Consider the following 16,748-nt stretch of genomic DNA (forward strand, 5'->3'; position numbering starts at 1 on the left):
GAAAGGCAAGACCGTGCCCAACCAGATGCATGAATACAAACACACCCAACTCACACAAGTATAACCTCAACCGTAGTCGAACCTGCCCATCAAGACAGATGGGTCAGCCTGGCTACACAATAAAGGTGCCAAATTACAGCCACATCTCCAACTTTTACCTTGCTCCTCCCATCACCCCATAGGCAAGCCTCTGCTGACCCACTTTAGCAAGCTTCTTTGACTCCCACATCTATGGAGAGGGAGGAGGGAGGGATGAGAGAGATGGAGGGCAGAATCTCATTAAATCTCTGCCGGTCCATCAGTCTGGCCTTGGCTAAGGGTGAATATCCTCAGTACACAAACGGGGAGAATTATCAACCTTAGCACAGAAAGGAGTCCCGGATAGACCAGGCAGCCGTGTTCAGAAAGGCTGGTGTGTGTGTGTGTGTGTGTGTGTGTGTGTGTGTGTGTTTAAAAGCATTTCTATGCAAACTTCCAGAAACAAAACCAGTCAAGTGAAACTAGGACACAAGACCGCAGCTCGATCCACCACGGAGGCAGGATATTTTACAGTTTGCAATCCGAGGAAGACTTAGGGCACGGTTTGTTCTCTGTCACAAACACCATCTTGCATTTTTTGACCTCCCCTGCAGGAAAACTCTGCTGCAGGTGGGATTCCCACACACCCATTTCATATGAGGATGCTGAAATAAAGGTTGCTAAGAAAGGAGATGCTATTGGGGGGGTAGGGGAAAAAAAACTGGGTTAAAACACCAGAATAGAGAATGTATGGATTTAACTCCCTGGCTGGTTTTTACGCTATGAATGCGGTTTAGGAGTTTGTGGTTCAATGGAGAGGCAGTCCTTGACTTACGACTGGCTGATTAGCAATTATTCAAAGTTACGACAGTCATCCATCCCCATCCCTGCAGTCGTAAGCGCTCAGCACCTGGTCCATAATTACTTCTGATTTTCAGCAACAATGGCCCCACAGCAAACCATGTGTTTGCTTTAAGACAGAGGTCTCCAAAGTTGGCAACTTTAAGACTTGTGGACTTCCAACTCCCAGAATTCTGGGAGTTGAGGTCCACAAGTCTTAAAGTTGGCAACTTTGGGGGCCCTGCTTTAAGACAACCAAAAAGGTCCTAAAATGAATGACTCGCTTTATGACAGTTGTGAATTACAACCATAATGAACAGACTCCATTACCATTTTAAATTAAGGATTATCTGTATTGGGGAATCCAGCTGTTTGTGACTGTGGTATGAAACTGACCATCATTTTACGTCCTAAGATAATGGGTGCAATCCATTTTATGCCTGGCTTGGTAATCTCAGTTTAAGGAAAGGCAAGTCTGCTTTGAGTTGAGCCTGATTTGGCTTCACAGTCATGACCACGTGCTTTCTTTGGCATGATAAGTGTTTTTTTTTAAATTCCCTTCATAGTACAGGTAGTCCCCGACTTACAACGGTTTGTTTAGAGAACTATTCAAAGTTGCAATGGCACTGAAAGAAGTGACTTATGAACGTTTTTCACACCACCACTGAAGCCTCTCCATGGTCAGTAATCAAAATTCAGATGCTTGGCAACTGACTCATATTTATGACAGTTGCAGTGTCCCAGGGTCATGGGATCTCCTTTTGTGACCTTCTGACAAGTCAGAAACAGAGCCAGTCAAGCAAAGGTAAGCCAAATTCATTTAACTGTGTTCCTAATTTAATAGCTGCAGTGATTCAATTAAGAACTACCACAAGAAGGATCAAAATGGGGTAAAATTCAAAGGACCTTGATGGTCTTTTAGTCCAACCTCCTGCCCAAGGTAGCCATTCTGAATAAATGGCTCTCCAGTCTTTTCCTGAAACCTCTCGTGATGGAGCACACTATCTCCCCAAAAAAACAACAACAATTTTTCTAACTTTAATTATAACACAATCATATAAAGGGACGTGATGGGTCAGTGGCTAAGACGCTGAGCTTGTCGATCAGAAAGGTCAGCGGTTCGGCGGTTCGAATCCCTAGTGCCGCGTAACGGAGTGAGCTCCCGTTATTCATCCCAGCTTCTACCAACCTAGCAGTTCGAAAGCATGTAAAAATGCAAGTAGAAAAATAGGGACCACTTTGGTGGGAAGATAATAGCGTTCCGTGCGCCTTTGGCGTTTAGTCATGCCGGCCACATGACCAGGGAGATGTCTTCAGACAGTTTTGGCTCTTCGGCTTTGTAACGGAGATGAGCACCGCCCCCATGAGCCAGAAACGACTAGCATGCATGTGCAAGAGGAACCTTTACCTTTTTAATCATATAAAACATTCTCTAATTTTAAATATTGATTTATCCAGCTACTCACTCACCGGTTGGAACAATGAACATAAAATTAAATGCCAGCAGCAAAATAACCACAAATAAAATAATACATGAAGAACTTCTGCTTGAAAATGAGCTAAATTCTAAATCCATATGGCAATAGGCTACCAAAAAAATAAATAAATCAGATCCCGAAATCACATCCCCTCCAAATACTAACCAAGCTGGATCCTACTTAGCTTTCAAACCCTGAAAAGATTACCAAAGTATTGCAACCTGTATACTTTGGGAAGCAATCTATGGAAGGACACCTTAGAATCAGTTACTATTCTTCCGCAGAGCCTCCCCTCAGTACCACCGCACATCTCGAAGGAAACAGGGAGGTTGGGACAAAGTTTGCAGGGTAAGAAAAAGCATCAGAGATTAAACGACGAGATCAGACAGAGGGTTAATAAGGTAATCTTCATTAGGATTAATAATGCCAACTCTAATTGACAACACAAACTAGCTGAAATGCACAACGTTTGCACGCATTCTCTGGCTCTAAACAAGCAGAAAATAATATGAAAAATATTTGGAAATAGCATCACTAAAATTTTGTAGACTGGCTGAAGAGTTTTCTAGGCTCAGGGTCATCAAAATGTCTTACTACAGGACAAGAAAGTCACGATGTGCTGCTCTTATTGCTTCAATCTTTTCTCTACTTAGTCATGCAACAGTTCCTTGAGTGTGGCTGGGTATAAATTTTGGCTACCTATGTCATGGGAGAGGAAAGATGCAAAGTATTTCCCTATAACGTCTCTGCATTGAAAGCAGATTATCAGCAATAAAACTGTTTCCTATGAAGCTTAAAGATTTAAAAAAAAAATCTAGCAGGTTTTACTAGGTAGAATTTTCCATGAAAAGTCTAGCTGCAACTTGACGGCTGCATGAAAAATAGTCTCCAATGTTCCTCTACAAATTAAAGAGATTCTAGACAACAACTTCAAAAGGATGGTGCAAAAGGATGGGTTGCTATGCAAAAAGGGAGACATTATCTCAGGGTAGATAATACAGGTAGTCCTCGATTTACGACCGCAATTGAGCCCAAAATTTATGTTGTTAAGTGAGACATTTAAGTGAATTTTGCCCTGTTTTACAACACAGTTCATACTAAATCCCAGAGATTCTTTCTACCCATGTAACCATCAATTATCACATCAAGGAATATAAAAGGATGGTGGAATCCACAAAGATCTGTAAATCTAGCATCCATGAGTGCTCAGATGCCTTCAGAATTCCCAAGATAGATGCTTTGTCCTCCTCCCTTACTGGGATGAGGTAGCAATAGCAATAAGCATTCAGACATATACTGCTTCACAGTGCTTTTACAGCCCTCTCTAAACAGTTTACAGAGTCAGCAAATTGCCCCCAATATTCTGGGTCCTCATTTTACCCACCTTGGAAGGATGGAAGGCCAAGTCAACCTTGAACCTGGTGAGATTCGAACTGCCAAATTGCACTCAGCTGGCAGTCAGCAGAACAACCTGCAGTACTGCATTCTAACCACTGCGCCACCGCAGGTATTACTTAGAGATGCTGCTAAATAAAATCTAAATACTGAATGTGCCTTATACCTATTGATTGAGTAACTGATTTTGGGGAATCACCTGAATCTCATTTCAAAACCTGTTATGTCTTTAGCAGCAAATCCCATAAAAACAATATACACTGTGTAAAAGCAATTTCCCCAAAATGAGGCCTCCAGACTAGGGCAAGGTTTGAGTTTTTGAAGCATCCACTTGGATCTATTTTATTGGGTGATCAATGTCCTTCCTTCCTTCCTTCCTTCCTTCCTTCCTTCCTTCCTTCCTTCCTTCCTCCCTCCCTCCCTCCCTCCCTCCTTCCTTCCTTCCTTCCTCCCTCCTTCCTTCCTTCCTTTGCTTCCTTCCTTCCTTTCCTTCCCCTCCCTTCCTCCCGGACCTCTATGATTCTATGAAATACATTTATTCTTGGGGAGGGACCACTTACCGGAGTGAGAAGCTCTGGGGTGGAGATGGGAGAACAATCACCATTCAGCTTGATCCCACTTCCTAAATCGAAATCACAGATTTTCACTGGGGACACCTGGTGTTGGGGGCAAAGGGGGAGAATGAGAGGGGGGGGAAGGTCATTTATATGGAAGAAAACTCCATGCTAATTAGAATTTGACATTCTGCCATAAATTCAATCCCTGTTTGTTATGCACAATCTAAACAGTTCGTGTTTGTGCTTTATTAGCCCACTTATCAAAAGCATCTTGCATCAGCAAGTTCCTTCAACCTCCCTATCTTGCAGCACACGTGACCCCCTCAGAGACTGGGAACTAACCAAGGAGCAATTAAACTACTGCTCACCTGATTTGAACTCTCACAGAGAATATTTTCTGGTTTTAAATCTCTATGTGCTATTCCTGTAATAAAAGAAAGAAAGAAGCTTAACATTAGCAGTTAATACTTTCTGCTTTTGACTGGAAGAACATGACCGAGCAGCTGCCGGAGTGGAAAAAACAATGGAAAAGTTGAGCCAAGTTGTGTAATCTGATCATGCTAAAGGAAGCCATAAGTCCATCTAACCAAGCATCAAACCATGGTCAGCACAAACACCCTTAACACCTAATGTTTACAGAAGCCAGAAGGGTCCTGTCCCTTGTTTTATTCCAGATCCCTTTCAGAAAGCTACTTGGGAAGTAAAGAGTACATGTAATTAAAAGGTCTCCCAATTGTCTCTTCCTCATGTGGAACTGAATACTCCCAACAGTTCTCTCCAGTGCATAAACGGTTCATTTATTAGTTTAGGTCAGTAGTCCTCAACCTTTGCGGCTTGGCAAGCCTGCCTTTTTGGGAGGGGGGAGGAGGTAGAGGGGAACTAGGCCACATGAGTGGTGGGCCAGCAAACGCAGCTCTACCGATGCAAGCGAGAAGTTTTTGGTGGCAGGGTTTCACACTCCTTCAGGCTTCTCCGTGCCAAAAGCTTTTCCAAGGGGACTGAAGGCCTGAAGCAGCACGAGATCCCTCCCCACAAAGCCTTTCGTCCATTTGCAAAAGCCAGTGCAGAGAAGAGAAGCCGTTGAGGGCACGGTCTCGTGTTCCTTCAGGTTCACTGAGGCTGCCCGATGCTCCAAAAGCGGATCGGATGTCCTGTGCAGGCAGCCTCCGAGAAGCTGAGGAAGGTGCGCTCAGGAAGGCGCGCTCATCCCTCTGTTCTCACCGCTTGGCTTTTGGAACATTGGGAGCAGGTGGTTTGGGGGCCCAGCTTGCGGGGGGGGGGAAGCCTTTGGGGTACCACTCATGCGAGTGGAGCTGTGTGATGTGTCAGCCTATCGCTTGCCTGGCCCAGTTCCGAATAGGCTGCGGCCTATAGTGAGTTGGGAACTGTATTGCTCAGGGATTGGGGACTCCTGGTTTAGGTGACAGAGCCTAAGCAACTGTTATTAAAATATTTATATCCCATCTTATTAGTGACAGCAACATCCATCAGTGGTGCATTTCACATATTTTTACCACTGGTTCGGTGGGTGTGGCTTGGTGGGCGCGCTTTGCGCGCATGCACACACTTTGCACATGCGCACCAAATGCATACTTTGCGCATGCGCAGAGGCTTTCCGACTCGCCTTCTACAAGCCTGCACTCTCTCTCCCTGTCGCTTCAGCAGCTGCTGTGAGGCAATCTGCTGTGCCGCGCAAAGCAGCTGCGCTTCAAAAGCAGGACATAAAGGTTAGTATGGGAGCCCAGGCGGGCGGGTGGGCCAAACAGCAGAGCGTTGGAGAAAGCCGTTTTGGTCTCCATTGCTCATCGGTGCTACCGGCTCGCCAGAACAGGGCCGAGCTGGTAGAATACCACCACTGCATCTAATGTAGTTTACTATTAATGTAAACTTTAAAAAATATATCTTAAAAATAGATTAAGACATCAACATTAAGCTCAGCTGGTATGCTCATTTAAATAAAATAAAAAAAATAGCATAGCAAAATGATGAGGCCACAAAAATTTTGAGAGACAGGAATTTTCAAATTTGGAAACCGGCATAGAGAATGATCCCTATCACATGACTATTAGCTAACACTAGATCTAATAGTAGTCGAGGTCTAACAGTATAGAGTCTAAAGTTGTCACCCATTGATGATTTGGTTAGTTGGGACAGATGACATTAAGAGAAAACAGTCCTTCAGAGTTCTTGGCCCTAAATGATGCTCTCTATAAACTTTGAAAGCCATCTTAAGTTGATGGCCCTTGTGAAGGAGTTCTGCTAAATCTACTTCACGCAAGGAAATCTTCTTATCTGAGTATTCAGCCAGAGGCCTCTGCTTCCCAACTGCTTGTACTAAAGGAAAGAGCTAATAATTACTTACGAAGTATTAATTATGGTCTAAAGCAGCGGTCGCCAACTGGTGGGCCGTGGCCCACTGGTGGGCTGTGAGAAAATTTTGGTGGGCCGCAGAGAAAACTCACCCCCAGAGCACCCCCACAAAGCAATTAATCCAGGCTGCGCAGAAACACAAGGCTGCGCCACCCATATGGCCCGCATACTCACTCCTTACTCGGTAAACTTGCCTGTTAAATTGCTATTTTTCCTTTTTCTGACCATCATCTGTTCTGCTGTGCTAGATTTAAATTAGCTAGGAAGCAGGAAATGGTTGGATTTCTTGCTTTCTAGCTAGTCTTTAGATCTTCGGCTCAGCACAGCCGAACCTCCCTTAGGATTGAAGGTTTGCTTGCAAGCAAATTCAGTGCAGACTCACGGCAAGCAAATCTGAGAGACTGAGCTAGCCGATGGCAGATAGAAAGATCACTGAATGATTCTGTGAGCAACTCAATCTGCCTGCTTTGCCTGATTTTGGGTAAAAGTTGCTCTTTTTAAATAAAAAATTCAATATCTATATAAATATTTGTAATATTTACATACAAGCCATGCTCAGCCAGTCACATGACCACCACCACCAAGCCACACCCACAGAACCAGTTAGTGGTCCCAAGGATCTAAAATTATGAGTTTGGTGGTCCCTGAAGTCTAAAAGGTTGGCGACCCCTGGTCTAAAGCAACCAGATAAGCCTGGGTTTCATTGCATTTCTGTAAATATTTCCCCAACTGAAAAATACGTATTTACAGATAGGATAAGAGAAGAGGAAAAGGCATATTATGGAAAAGTGCCAAGATCAGGCCTTAGCAGATTCCTGGACATCATAAATGTTGTAGTAATACAGTGTGAAAAAGATGACAGGCCAATGCAGATAGCTTGAGATTTACTGCAGCAGTGAGATCTACTCAGTACAGTGTTTCTCAACCTTAGGACTTTGAAGATGTGTGTATGGACATCAACTCCCACAATTCCTCATCCACCATACTTGGTTGAGAAACAATAGCTTAGTGCAGGGGTGTTCAACCTTGACAGCTTTTAAGACTTGTGGACGTCAACTCCTAGAATTCTGGGAGTTGAAGTCCACAGGAATTCTTGGAATTGAAGTCCATAGGTGCTAAAGTTAACCAAGGACCCTTGGCTTATTGGATTGCAAAGAGACTTAAGTTGCACCATGGAATGCTTTGGAAAACAAAACAAAAAATACCTTGCCCCCAGCATTCATTTTTTTACCCACCTTTATTGTGCAAGAAATTAAGGGCACTGGCTATGTCGTGCACCACCATGCTGGCCTCTAGTTCATTGAAATGGCGTCGACGGTGGATATGGGTTAAGATGGAGCCTGAAAAGAGACATTGAAAGGCCCAATTAAGCCATGGACTAAGATCTGAAGCTTAAAGATGCAGATCAGATGTGTCCAACTTTGGCAATTTTAAGACCTGTGGACTTCAACTCCCAGAATTCCCCAGCCAGCTATGCTGGCTAGAGAATTCTGGGAGTTGAAGTCCACAGGTCTTAAAATTGTCAAGACTGGACAGCCCCGATGTAATTATATATGGACAATTATAATATGTACAATTTATGGTTTTTTTCCCCCTCCTTACTTAAATTGGAAAAAACGAGGCTTTAAAAATAAGAAGCTCTCGCTCTCTCTCCTCTCCCCTCTCCCACCTACAAAAGCCATTCATTTGGTCAGTGACTCACCTCCTCTCATCTTCTCAAACACGAGGTAGAACCGGTCCTCTTCTTCAAAAAACTCGATCAGCTCCAGGATGTTCCTGAAAAAAGACAGGGGAGGGCGGGACAATAATTAGGGATAAGAAGAGACAGGTAAGAGAAAGAAATTAAATCCATTTCATTTTCATTCAAAAATCAATCCTGATGATCGACCTCAGGGGTCCCCAAACTTGGCAACCTTCAGATTTGTGGACTTCAACTCCCAAAATTCTGCATAGCTGGCTGGAGAATTCTGGAAGTTGAAGTCCACAAGTCTTAAAGTTGTCAAGTTTTGAGACCTCTGATCTACCCATATTTTCCTTCACGGCAGGCAAAACACTTCTCACGCAACCACAATGCAGAGAACAAAAGTCCAGACTTTCCTTTCCCTGGAACTAATATTCAGAGGTAGAGTGCCCCTTGATATGGAAGTTCAGGTAATCCTCTACTTACATTCATTCCTTTAGTGACCAAAGTTACATTGGCACTGAAAAAAAGTGACTTAGGACTGTTTACCTATATACAACCATTGCAGCATCCCCTTTGATCCCCATTCATAACCATCCCAAGCCAGATTTCGACAAGCAAGATCAACGGGAGTAGCCAGATTTAACTTAACAACTGCAGGATTGACTTAACAACCACAGTGATTTGCTTAACAGCTGCGGTAATAAAAGGTCATAAAACGAGGCACAGCTCAATTAGCAACTATGTTGCTTAGCAACAGAAATGTTAGGCTCCATTGTGGTCATAAGTCAAGGATTACTTTCAACCGATTTACAGGTAATCCAGTTCGTTTAGTGATCGTTCGAAATTACAATGGCACTGAAAAAAAAAGTGACTTGTGGCTGTTTTTGACATTTATGGCCGTCACAGCACCCTCACAGTCACATGATCAAAATTCAGTCACTTGGCAACTGACTCATATTTATGACGGTTGCAGTGTCTTTGGGGGGGATGTCATGTGATCCCCTTTTGTGACCTCCTAACGAGCAAAGTCAATGGGGAAGCCCGATTCACTTAACAACCGTGTTATTAATTTAATAACTGCAGTGATTCACTTAACAGCTATGGCAAAAAAAGTTCGTAAAATGGGACAACCCCCCCCCCCCACTTAACAAATGTCTCAGCAACAGAAATTTTGGGCTCCGTTGGTGGTCCTAAGCTGAGGACCACCTGATTACTGCAGTCAGCATTAATGTCAGCTTTGGAAGCCATGGTAGCACCAGACGCTTCCACACTGCCACATTCTTGAGCCTGGGAAAATGGGAGGGGGGAAATATCTTGGAGGATATGTGGTTAGACATAATAGCATTCTTCTTCTAAGTCAGGGGTGGGCAAACTACGGCCCGCGGGCCACATCCGGCCCGTTGGTCTGTCCAATCCGGCCCGCCCCTGAAAAAAAGGCCTTGGCTGGGAGTTCGAAATCACCTTCGAGTGCGACCTCTCCGAAGGTGAGTCCCGCCGATCCATCCTTTTTTCCGGGCTTCCAGGCTTAAACTTTGCAAAGGCAAAGTCTGCAGACGGGAGCGTCTTCCGGCCGAGGAGCGGGAAGGGTTCCGCCCGGCAGGCGGGCGGGCTGCTTGGAGCGGGCTGCTTGGAGCCATCTAAAGCTAGGCCGCTGCTGGTGGAGCCTTGCCCTGCCTTGGTGCCCGTTCCGGGCTCGGCGGTCCTGCTCGGGCTGCACTTTAAAAGCCTGCTCCCAGCACCCGAGCAACTTCCCAGTAACTTGCGGCTTCCTTTTTCCTCGCGGGCGCTCGCGCCTGGCCCCGAGCCGCACAGCGGAGGGGAAACCCGGAGCACCGCCGGGTCGCCTCCTCCAAGCAGGCCGCCCGCCCGCTGGGCAGAACCCTTCCGCGCTCCTTGGCGGAAGACGCTCCCGCCTGCAAACTTTGCCTGTGCAAAGTTTAAGCCTGAAGCCCGGAGACCCGAGCAACTTCCCAGCAACTTTCGGCTTCCTTTTAACTCGCGGGCGCTCGCACCTGGCCCCGAGCCGCGCGGCGGAGGGAAGCCCAGCGGGCGGCGGGCTGCTTGGAGGAGGCGACCCGGCGGTGCTCCGGCAGCAGCAACAAGCAGTTCCGCCCGGCTCCACTCAGGTGTCCGGCTGGGGCTGTCAGGAGTTGCTACCGCCGGAGCAGCTCCGCGCAGCTCCAGTCCCGCGTTGCCTTGGGAAGGAAAAGGCAAAACCAGGAGCCACTGAGCCTGAGCCTCCGGTGCCGCTGCTGCCGTTGCAAAGCACCGCCGCGGCTCTTCCTTTTTGCCTTTCCCTTCCCGAGGCAATGCGGGACTGGAGCCGCGCCGGCGTAGCAACTCCTGACTCAGGGGCCTCCGAGGGAGGAAGGAGGAGAAGGGGGGAAAGGGGGCGATTCCCAAAAAATCTTGTGCTGACCCGGCCCGTCTGTCAAATTTTAAAAGTCAATGCGGCCCCCGAGCCAAAAAGTTTGCCCACCCCTGTTCTAAGTCAAGGTCATGTTATTTCTGCACCTGGTTGAGAGGATGTCTCAAATTGGGACAGATGATGATTGGGGCATGTGATGAGATGGTGGGTGCAGGGGCTGGATTTGTTTTGTTTTTTTAATTTATTACAAGGAAACCCAGAACTTTCAAATTCGGGATTTCCCAGATGTGCCAGTTTACTACCCAAATAAAAAAGAACTTTTGAGAGGATGTCCTTCTCGGAGTTATTTGTTGGAGGGGAGGTTTTCTGGAACGCTGACAATTAATACAACCAGGATCTCATCTAGATACAGCAAAGATCAAGCTTAGAACTGCCCACTACCTGTGTCCTTGGCACTGGTACAGCATTTCCACTTCTCGAAATACCCGATTTCGGATGTGTCCAAGGCGCTTCTCAATTATCTTTCAAAGAAAAAATAAAATAAAGGGAAAGGCTACAGTTACAACACCACCAAGCTGAAGCAAATATTCTGCAGGCAAAACTTTGTTTCTTTCAACAAATAAAACGAGCAACGATTTTGACACCAAGCAAATAAACGCTTCTCAAACTTGGCTCCCTCCAACTGCTCTTCTAATCCTCCCTGGGGTGAGACAGGGCTGATCTGAAGTCATATTCCATGGGGGAGGGTGGTGGTGGTATCAGCTATTATGCTCTATGATCTTGTATGAAACACGAGCAAAGTACAACAGGCGCTGGAGATAATGTTTATGGAGGCATTTACAAGATAGCCTTAAAGCCAACCCAATCTCATAAACACCCCAACACTCTCCTGCAAAGACAAATAGGCTGTTTCTTTATTCAACTTTATGCCCCATGAAGAAAAGGCCTTTTTTTTTTCCAACTGGTAATTTTAAAAAACCCAAGCTTGTCTATTTAAAGTATACAGCTGAAGGGCGAGTTAAACCATCCCCCCAGCCTGGGTGCTTTCTCTCCTTGCAATTCTCATGGCCCTCTTTCCCCCACTGCCACGCCTCCCCCTTCCTAATCCCTTTAGCCTTTTGCAATCTGTAAAACAAATTGGGCCTTTTGACTCAAGAATGGCAAGATTCCACCTGTGAAACTGTATTCAAAAAGAGTTTGGGGGATCAGACATGTAAGTCTCTGCGCTCCCCCCCAGCCTTGCGCAATAACAACAGTAACCTCAATGAGGTATTCAGAGCAGGGAGGGAAGGAATTCTCCAGCTGTTCTCTGAACAACTGATCTTTCTCTTTTTTTCTTTCTTTCCCCCCTTCCTTTGCTTCCTTCCTTCCTTCAGTTTTCTTTCCTTTCTTCCTTTCCTTCTTCCTTCCTCTTTTTGTTCCTTCCTTCTCTTTCCTTCCTTCCCTTCTTTCCTCATTTCCTTCTTTTCCTTTCCTTCCTTCCTCCTTCCCTCTTCTTTCCTCCTTCCTTCCCTTCTTTCCTCAATCCTTTCCTCCTCTTTCTTTCCTCCTTTCTTTCTTTTCTTTCTGCCTTTCTCCCAAAAGTTTTTTTTTTTCACCAGCCTACCCCTTTGCAACTGCAACAATGTGCAAATGGGTGGGCATGAACTTTGAAGAGCAAAAGGGTGGAAAATGGATTGTTCACAGGGGCCCCACACTTCTCTACTCCCCAAATTGCCACTTTACAGCCAGCAATGACGAATGAAAGAGTTGTTGTTTCTCGCCGTCTGCCAACTTAAAAAGAAAAAAAAAAAGAAGCCACACTCCCCAGAGAGACAGGAACGCAGTGTGCAGCAGCTGTGTTCTCCTCCCTCTGGTCTGGGAGGTTTTCAACATCGCCACCCTTTTGGCTTCTCTTTCCACCATCAGATTTACAACTGTCCTCTTCTCCCTTCCCCCGAAGCCATGGCATCTGCACAACACAAACACACGCACACACACATGCACACACAACCGGGCTGGTGCCAGGTTCTCCCTGTCCCATTTTAGATCATCTGCGTCACTCTTCCTGCCTTAATACATGCTGGCAGGAGGGATTAAGGGGGGGGGGAAGGCTGGGGGAGGAACAATTGGGTTTGAAAAGAGAAGGTCAAACTGGGAGAGGCAGCTGAGAGGGAGATGAAATTTTAAACGGAAAACTAAAATGTAGGCCTCTTGACAGAGAGCTGCCGCAGAGGAATTGGAGGGGGGGATTGCTTGCTTTGTTTATTTTTTTATCAAGCAGTTTATTTACCAAACAATTGGTTTAAAGAGATTAAGTCCTTCATAAATTAAGTGAGGAAATTTATACTGAATTGAGCTGTAAGGATCTTGGACCAAAGACATAAATCTCAGAATCTTATGGCTGGAAGGAGTCATAACAGAATAACAAGAATTGGGAGGGACCTTGGAGGTCTTCTAGTCCAACCGCCTGCTCAGGCAAGAAACCTTATTACCATTGCAGACAAATGGTTGTCCAATCTCTTCTTAAAGAAGAGTTTCTTAAAAACGTCAATGTAGGAGCATTCACAACTTCTGGGGGCAAGTTGTTCCACTGATTTAATTATTCTGTCAAGAAATTCCTCCTTAGTTCTAAGTTGCTTCTCTCCTTGATCAGTTTCCACCCATTGCTTCTTGTCCTGCCTTCAGGTGCTTTGGAGAATAGCTTGACTCCTTCTTCTTTGTGGCAGCCCCTGAGATATATTGGAACACTGCTATCGTGTCACCCTTAGTCCTTATTTTCGTTTTCATAGAGCATTCAATTCTCTGCTCAAAACAAAAAAAAAAAAAGAATAAAAGAATCCCAAACAGATGGCTAGACATAAGCCACCACAGGGCAGCTCACTCCCTTTTCTGGGGAACTGGTTCCACTGGGAATCTGTCTGTGGTCATATAAATTTAAAAAATTAATAAGAAAGCTTCTTCCCCGCCCCCCACCCTAATGTTTACACATTCATTTCTTGGAACCATTCCTTGCCGTACGGTGCAATAGGATTTGTAGTTTAAGCCCTTCTGCAAGATGCTAGTTTGGGGACAACAAATTTATTTATTTTATTGATTAAATTTATCAGCTGCTCATCTCGTTTTGAAGCGACTTTGGGAGGCAAATAAATTTAAATAAATTACCAGCTTTGGACCCCAAAAGTTTCTGTCATTGTCCCTTGGTTAGTCTGGCACTGGTCGTGACAGCCTGTTTGTTCCCCATTTGTAATTGACTAAATACAGCTATTCATTTAAGAATTCAAAAGCAGGCTTGATTTTATGTTAATATCTTAGGCAGAAGAGTCACGGGGCAGTTTTCCCAAGCAGGTTTTAAAAAGCAAAATAAAAATGGAGAGGCAGAGGAAAGGAAGGGACTAGACAATCTTAATCATTTCTCTCAAAGACCAAGAAGACAGACATCCTGTTTATTTTAGGCATGACTTTCGAAAGAAGCTAGAAACAGAAGAGCTGTTTCATTCTTACTAATCATGCAGTTATCTGGCTGGCATGTTATTACCAGAGGAACTAATCAGCTGATATGTAAAGTATACCTCTCTTGCACATAAATTGCATTTGCATCTTCCTAATGCTTGAACAGCTTTAATAAATATAAATAATAAATATACTCTGGAAGGAATAATCAACCTTTATTTTCCAGATCATGGAATAAATATCCTGAGATGCCTTGGCAATGACAATTAGCCACATTTCCAACAGATGGTGGTAATTATTGAAAAGAAACTCTACTAACTCTACACTGTTGTTGTTTTTTTAAAGGGTATCATCTTTCTGAAAGTAAGCAGCTAACGTTCTGGAAAATGCACTAACTTTCTACTTGCAAATAATCTTTTTCAACATTCAGCTAAGCATTGCAAGCTGACTTTCACTTCACACTGGCATAAATTACTGAAAACTTTTTTACAGCTTCGTTCAACCAACACTGGGTTTCCACAAATTTAAAGGAACTTGTGCATAATTCTGTCTTCACCACTTCCCAACCAGATGGAGTATGGTCCGTGTCTGTTGTAAGATAATTTAATATTTTCTGGAATGGGCTGCTACCTGGAATGTAACATCTGTTACAGGTAGACCTCAACTTACAGCCATTCGATTAGCCGTTGTTTGAAGTTACAGCACTGAAAAAAGGTAATTATGAGAGATTCTCACACTTATGACTGTTGCAACATCACTGTGGTCCTGTGATCAAAATTGGGGTGACTGGCAGCTGGCATGTACAGGTAGTCCTTGACTTACAACAGTTCCTTTACTGACCATTCAAAGTTACAACAGCACTGAGAAAGGTGGCTTATGGCTGTTTTTCAGAGTTACGACTCTTGCAGCATCCCCATGATCAAAATTCAGATGCTTGGCAACTGACTCCTATTTATGGCCGTTGCCATGGCCCAGAGTCATGTGATCCCCTTTTGCGACCTTCTGAGAAGCAAAATCAATGGGGGAAGCCAGATTCACTTAACAACCGGGTTAGTAACTTATCCACTGTTCACTTAACAATTGAGGCAAAAAAGGGCGTAAAATGGGGCAAAACTCACTTTTTAAAAATGTCTCACTTACCAACAGAAATTTTGGGCTCAACTGTGGTCATAAGTTGAGGACTACCTCTATTTTAAATAACGCAATCAAGGTTTGAGGAAGGAAGCCTCTAGGTAGCAGGATTTACCATTTCAGAGAAATACTGTCTTTACCAATTTACCATTTCAGAGAAATACTATCTTTACTAAAACCTTCTTCACCACGCTGATCTCTTTGAAATGTTCTCAACCACCCTGCAAGATTAACTAACGCAAGGCAGATAAAAACCAACTACCTCCCAAATCTCCAGTCATTTGATTAGAAGACTTTGTGCACATTTTTGCTTGCATCAGCCGAAGCCTCCAAACAAGCAGTAGATGTGACACAGATGTAGGCAGACTGGAACTGGAGGTTTGTTTGTTTTTTATTTACAAAGTTAGATTAAGGTTAAGAACCTGAGTTTACCAAGATCAAAGCAAATTGCCTAGTGTTTGGGAGCTAGTTACGAATCCCAGCTCTACTCTTCAATCAAAATTTGCAAAGCCTGCCACAGCATTTGTAACACCTCAGCATTTTCCTCAAAATAGTTTCAAACAGGAATGTTGGTGTTGCCCGATCCTCAAGAAACTTTCTCCAATGCCAGAGAACTGCACAGCATTTCTCAAAAACATGTCTGCTGACGACAACGCACCAGGATTCTCTTATTGCAGGAGACCAAAATTCAGATATTCTTCCCTCCACGGACAGATTCCAGTTCCACTTTTTTGGCTTCAGTGTTTGGGAGAAACAACACTGAATTATTTCCCAGAATTCCCTTTCCTCAGAGAAGCCACCACAACCGAGAGTTCATACCTTCACTGCGTACTCCTTATTAGTAATGAGGTTAACACAGGCCTGGACTTTTGCATGTGCTCCTTCTCCGAGGACCTCTTCTTGGAGCTGGTAAACATCTGGATGTGGCAGCAGAAAGAGAAGGGCAGGGAGAGAAAGCATATTCCAAAATCAGACTTCAAAAGAGTGTTCAGACAGCACATCTGCTGATCTAGGGGAAAACCCACAGAAGGCCGAAAATGGAAAAGTAAACTATTCCAGAGTTCACCCACATCTAAGTTCTTCCAGTTTCAAGTTTTGTTTCAACAAATGCAGCTTCAAAGAGTTTCTAAACACTACCGATCTAATAGGATCAGTCAACAACCCCCAGTTCTATGCAAGAATCCTAATGAAACCTTTTTCACCGATTATTCTCCAATCTTTGTTTAAAGACATTCAGGGAAGTAAATGATTCTATTCCAAAGTTACCTTAACTATGAGGGGAAGCTTTATTCTTACATTTAACCAAAATCACTTCATCCCCATAACTTAACCCATGACTTCCACCTTCTGCGCAACGAAGAACATCTGTTTCTCCTTTCAAAGTGTGCTACCACATAGTTTCTTGATCTTCTTTTTTTAAGGCCTAATATTCTTGATTCCTTCCATATCTTGTCTTAGGACATACGTCTCGATCA

The 16,748-nt window shown here is 44.3% G+C and overlaps 1 protein-coding gene across 1 annotated transcript in view; it reads right to left on the bottom strand.

Annotated features, from left to right (window-relative positions):
* The window catches only part of MKNK2 (MAPK interacting serine/threonine kinase 2), a 50,137-nt gene that overhangs the window by 17,066 nt on the left and 16,323 nt on the right, over positions 1-16,748 (bottom strand). The window contains exons 5-10 of the mRNA XM_087952639.1: positions 16,093-16,190; positions 11,152-11,231; positions 8,361-8,434; positions 7,894-7,998; positions 4,657-4,712; positions 4,292-4,387 (exon numbers count right to left, since the gene is read on the bottom strand). Of these exons, the coding sequence (XP_087808765.1) occupies positions 4,292-4,387; positions 4,657-4,712; positions 7,894-7,998; positions 8,361-8,434; positions 11,152-11,231; positions 16,093-16,190 (509 nt within the window). The remainder of the gene's footprint in view (positions 1-4,291; positions 4,388-4,656; positions 4,713-7,893; positions 7,999-8,360; positions 8,435-11,151; positions 11,232-16,092; positions 16,191-16,748) is intronic.

This window comes from Notechis scutatus, chromosome 1 (genome assembly GCF_049901735.1).
Source record: "Notechis scutatus isolate UNSWTSFEM ecotype Mainland chromosome 1, rNotScu1.2, whole genome shotgun sequence".
Lineage (NCBI taxonomy): Eukaryota > Metazoa > Chordata > Lepidosauria > Squamata > Elapidae > Notechis > Notechis scutatus.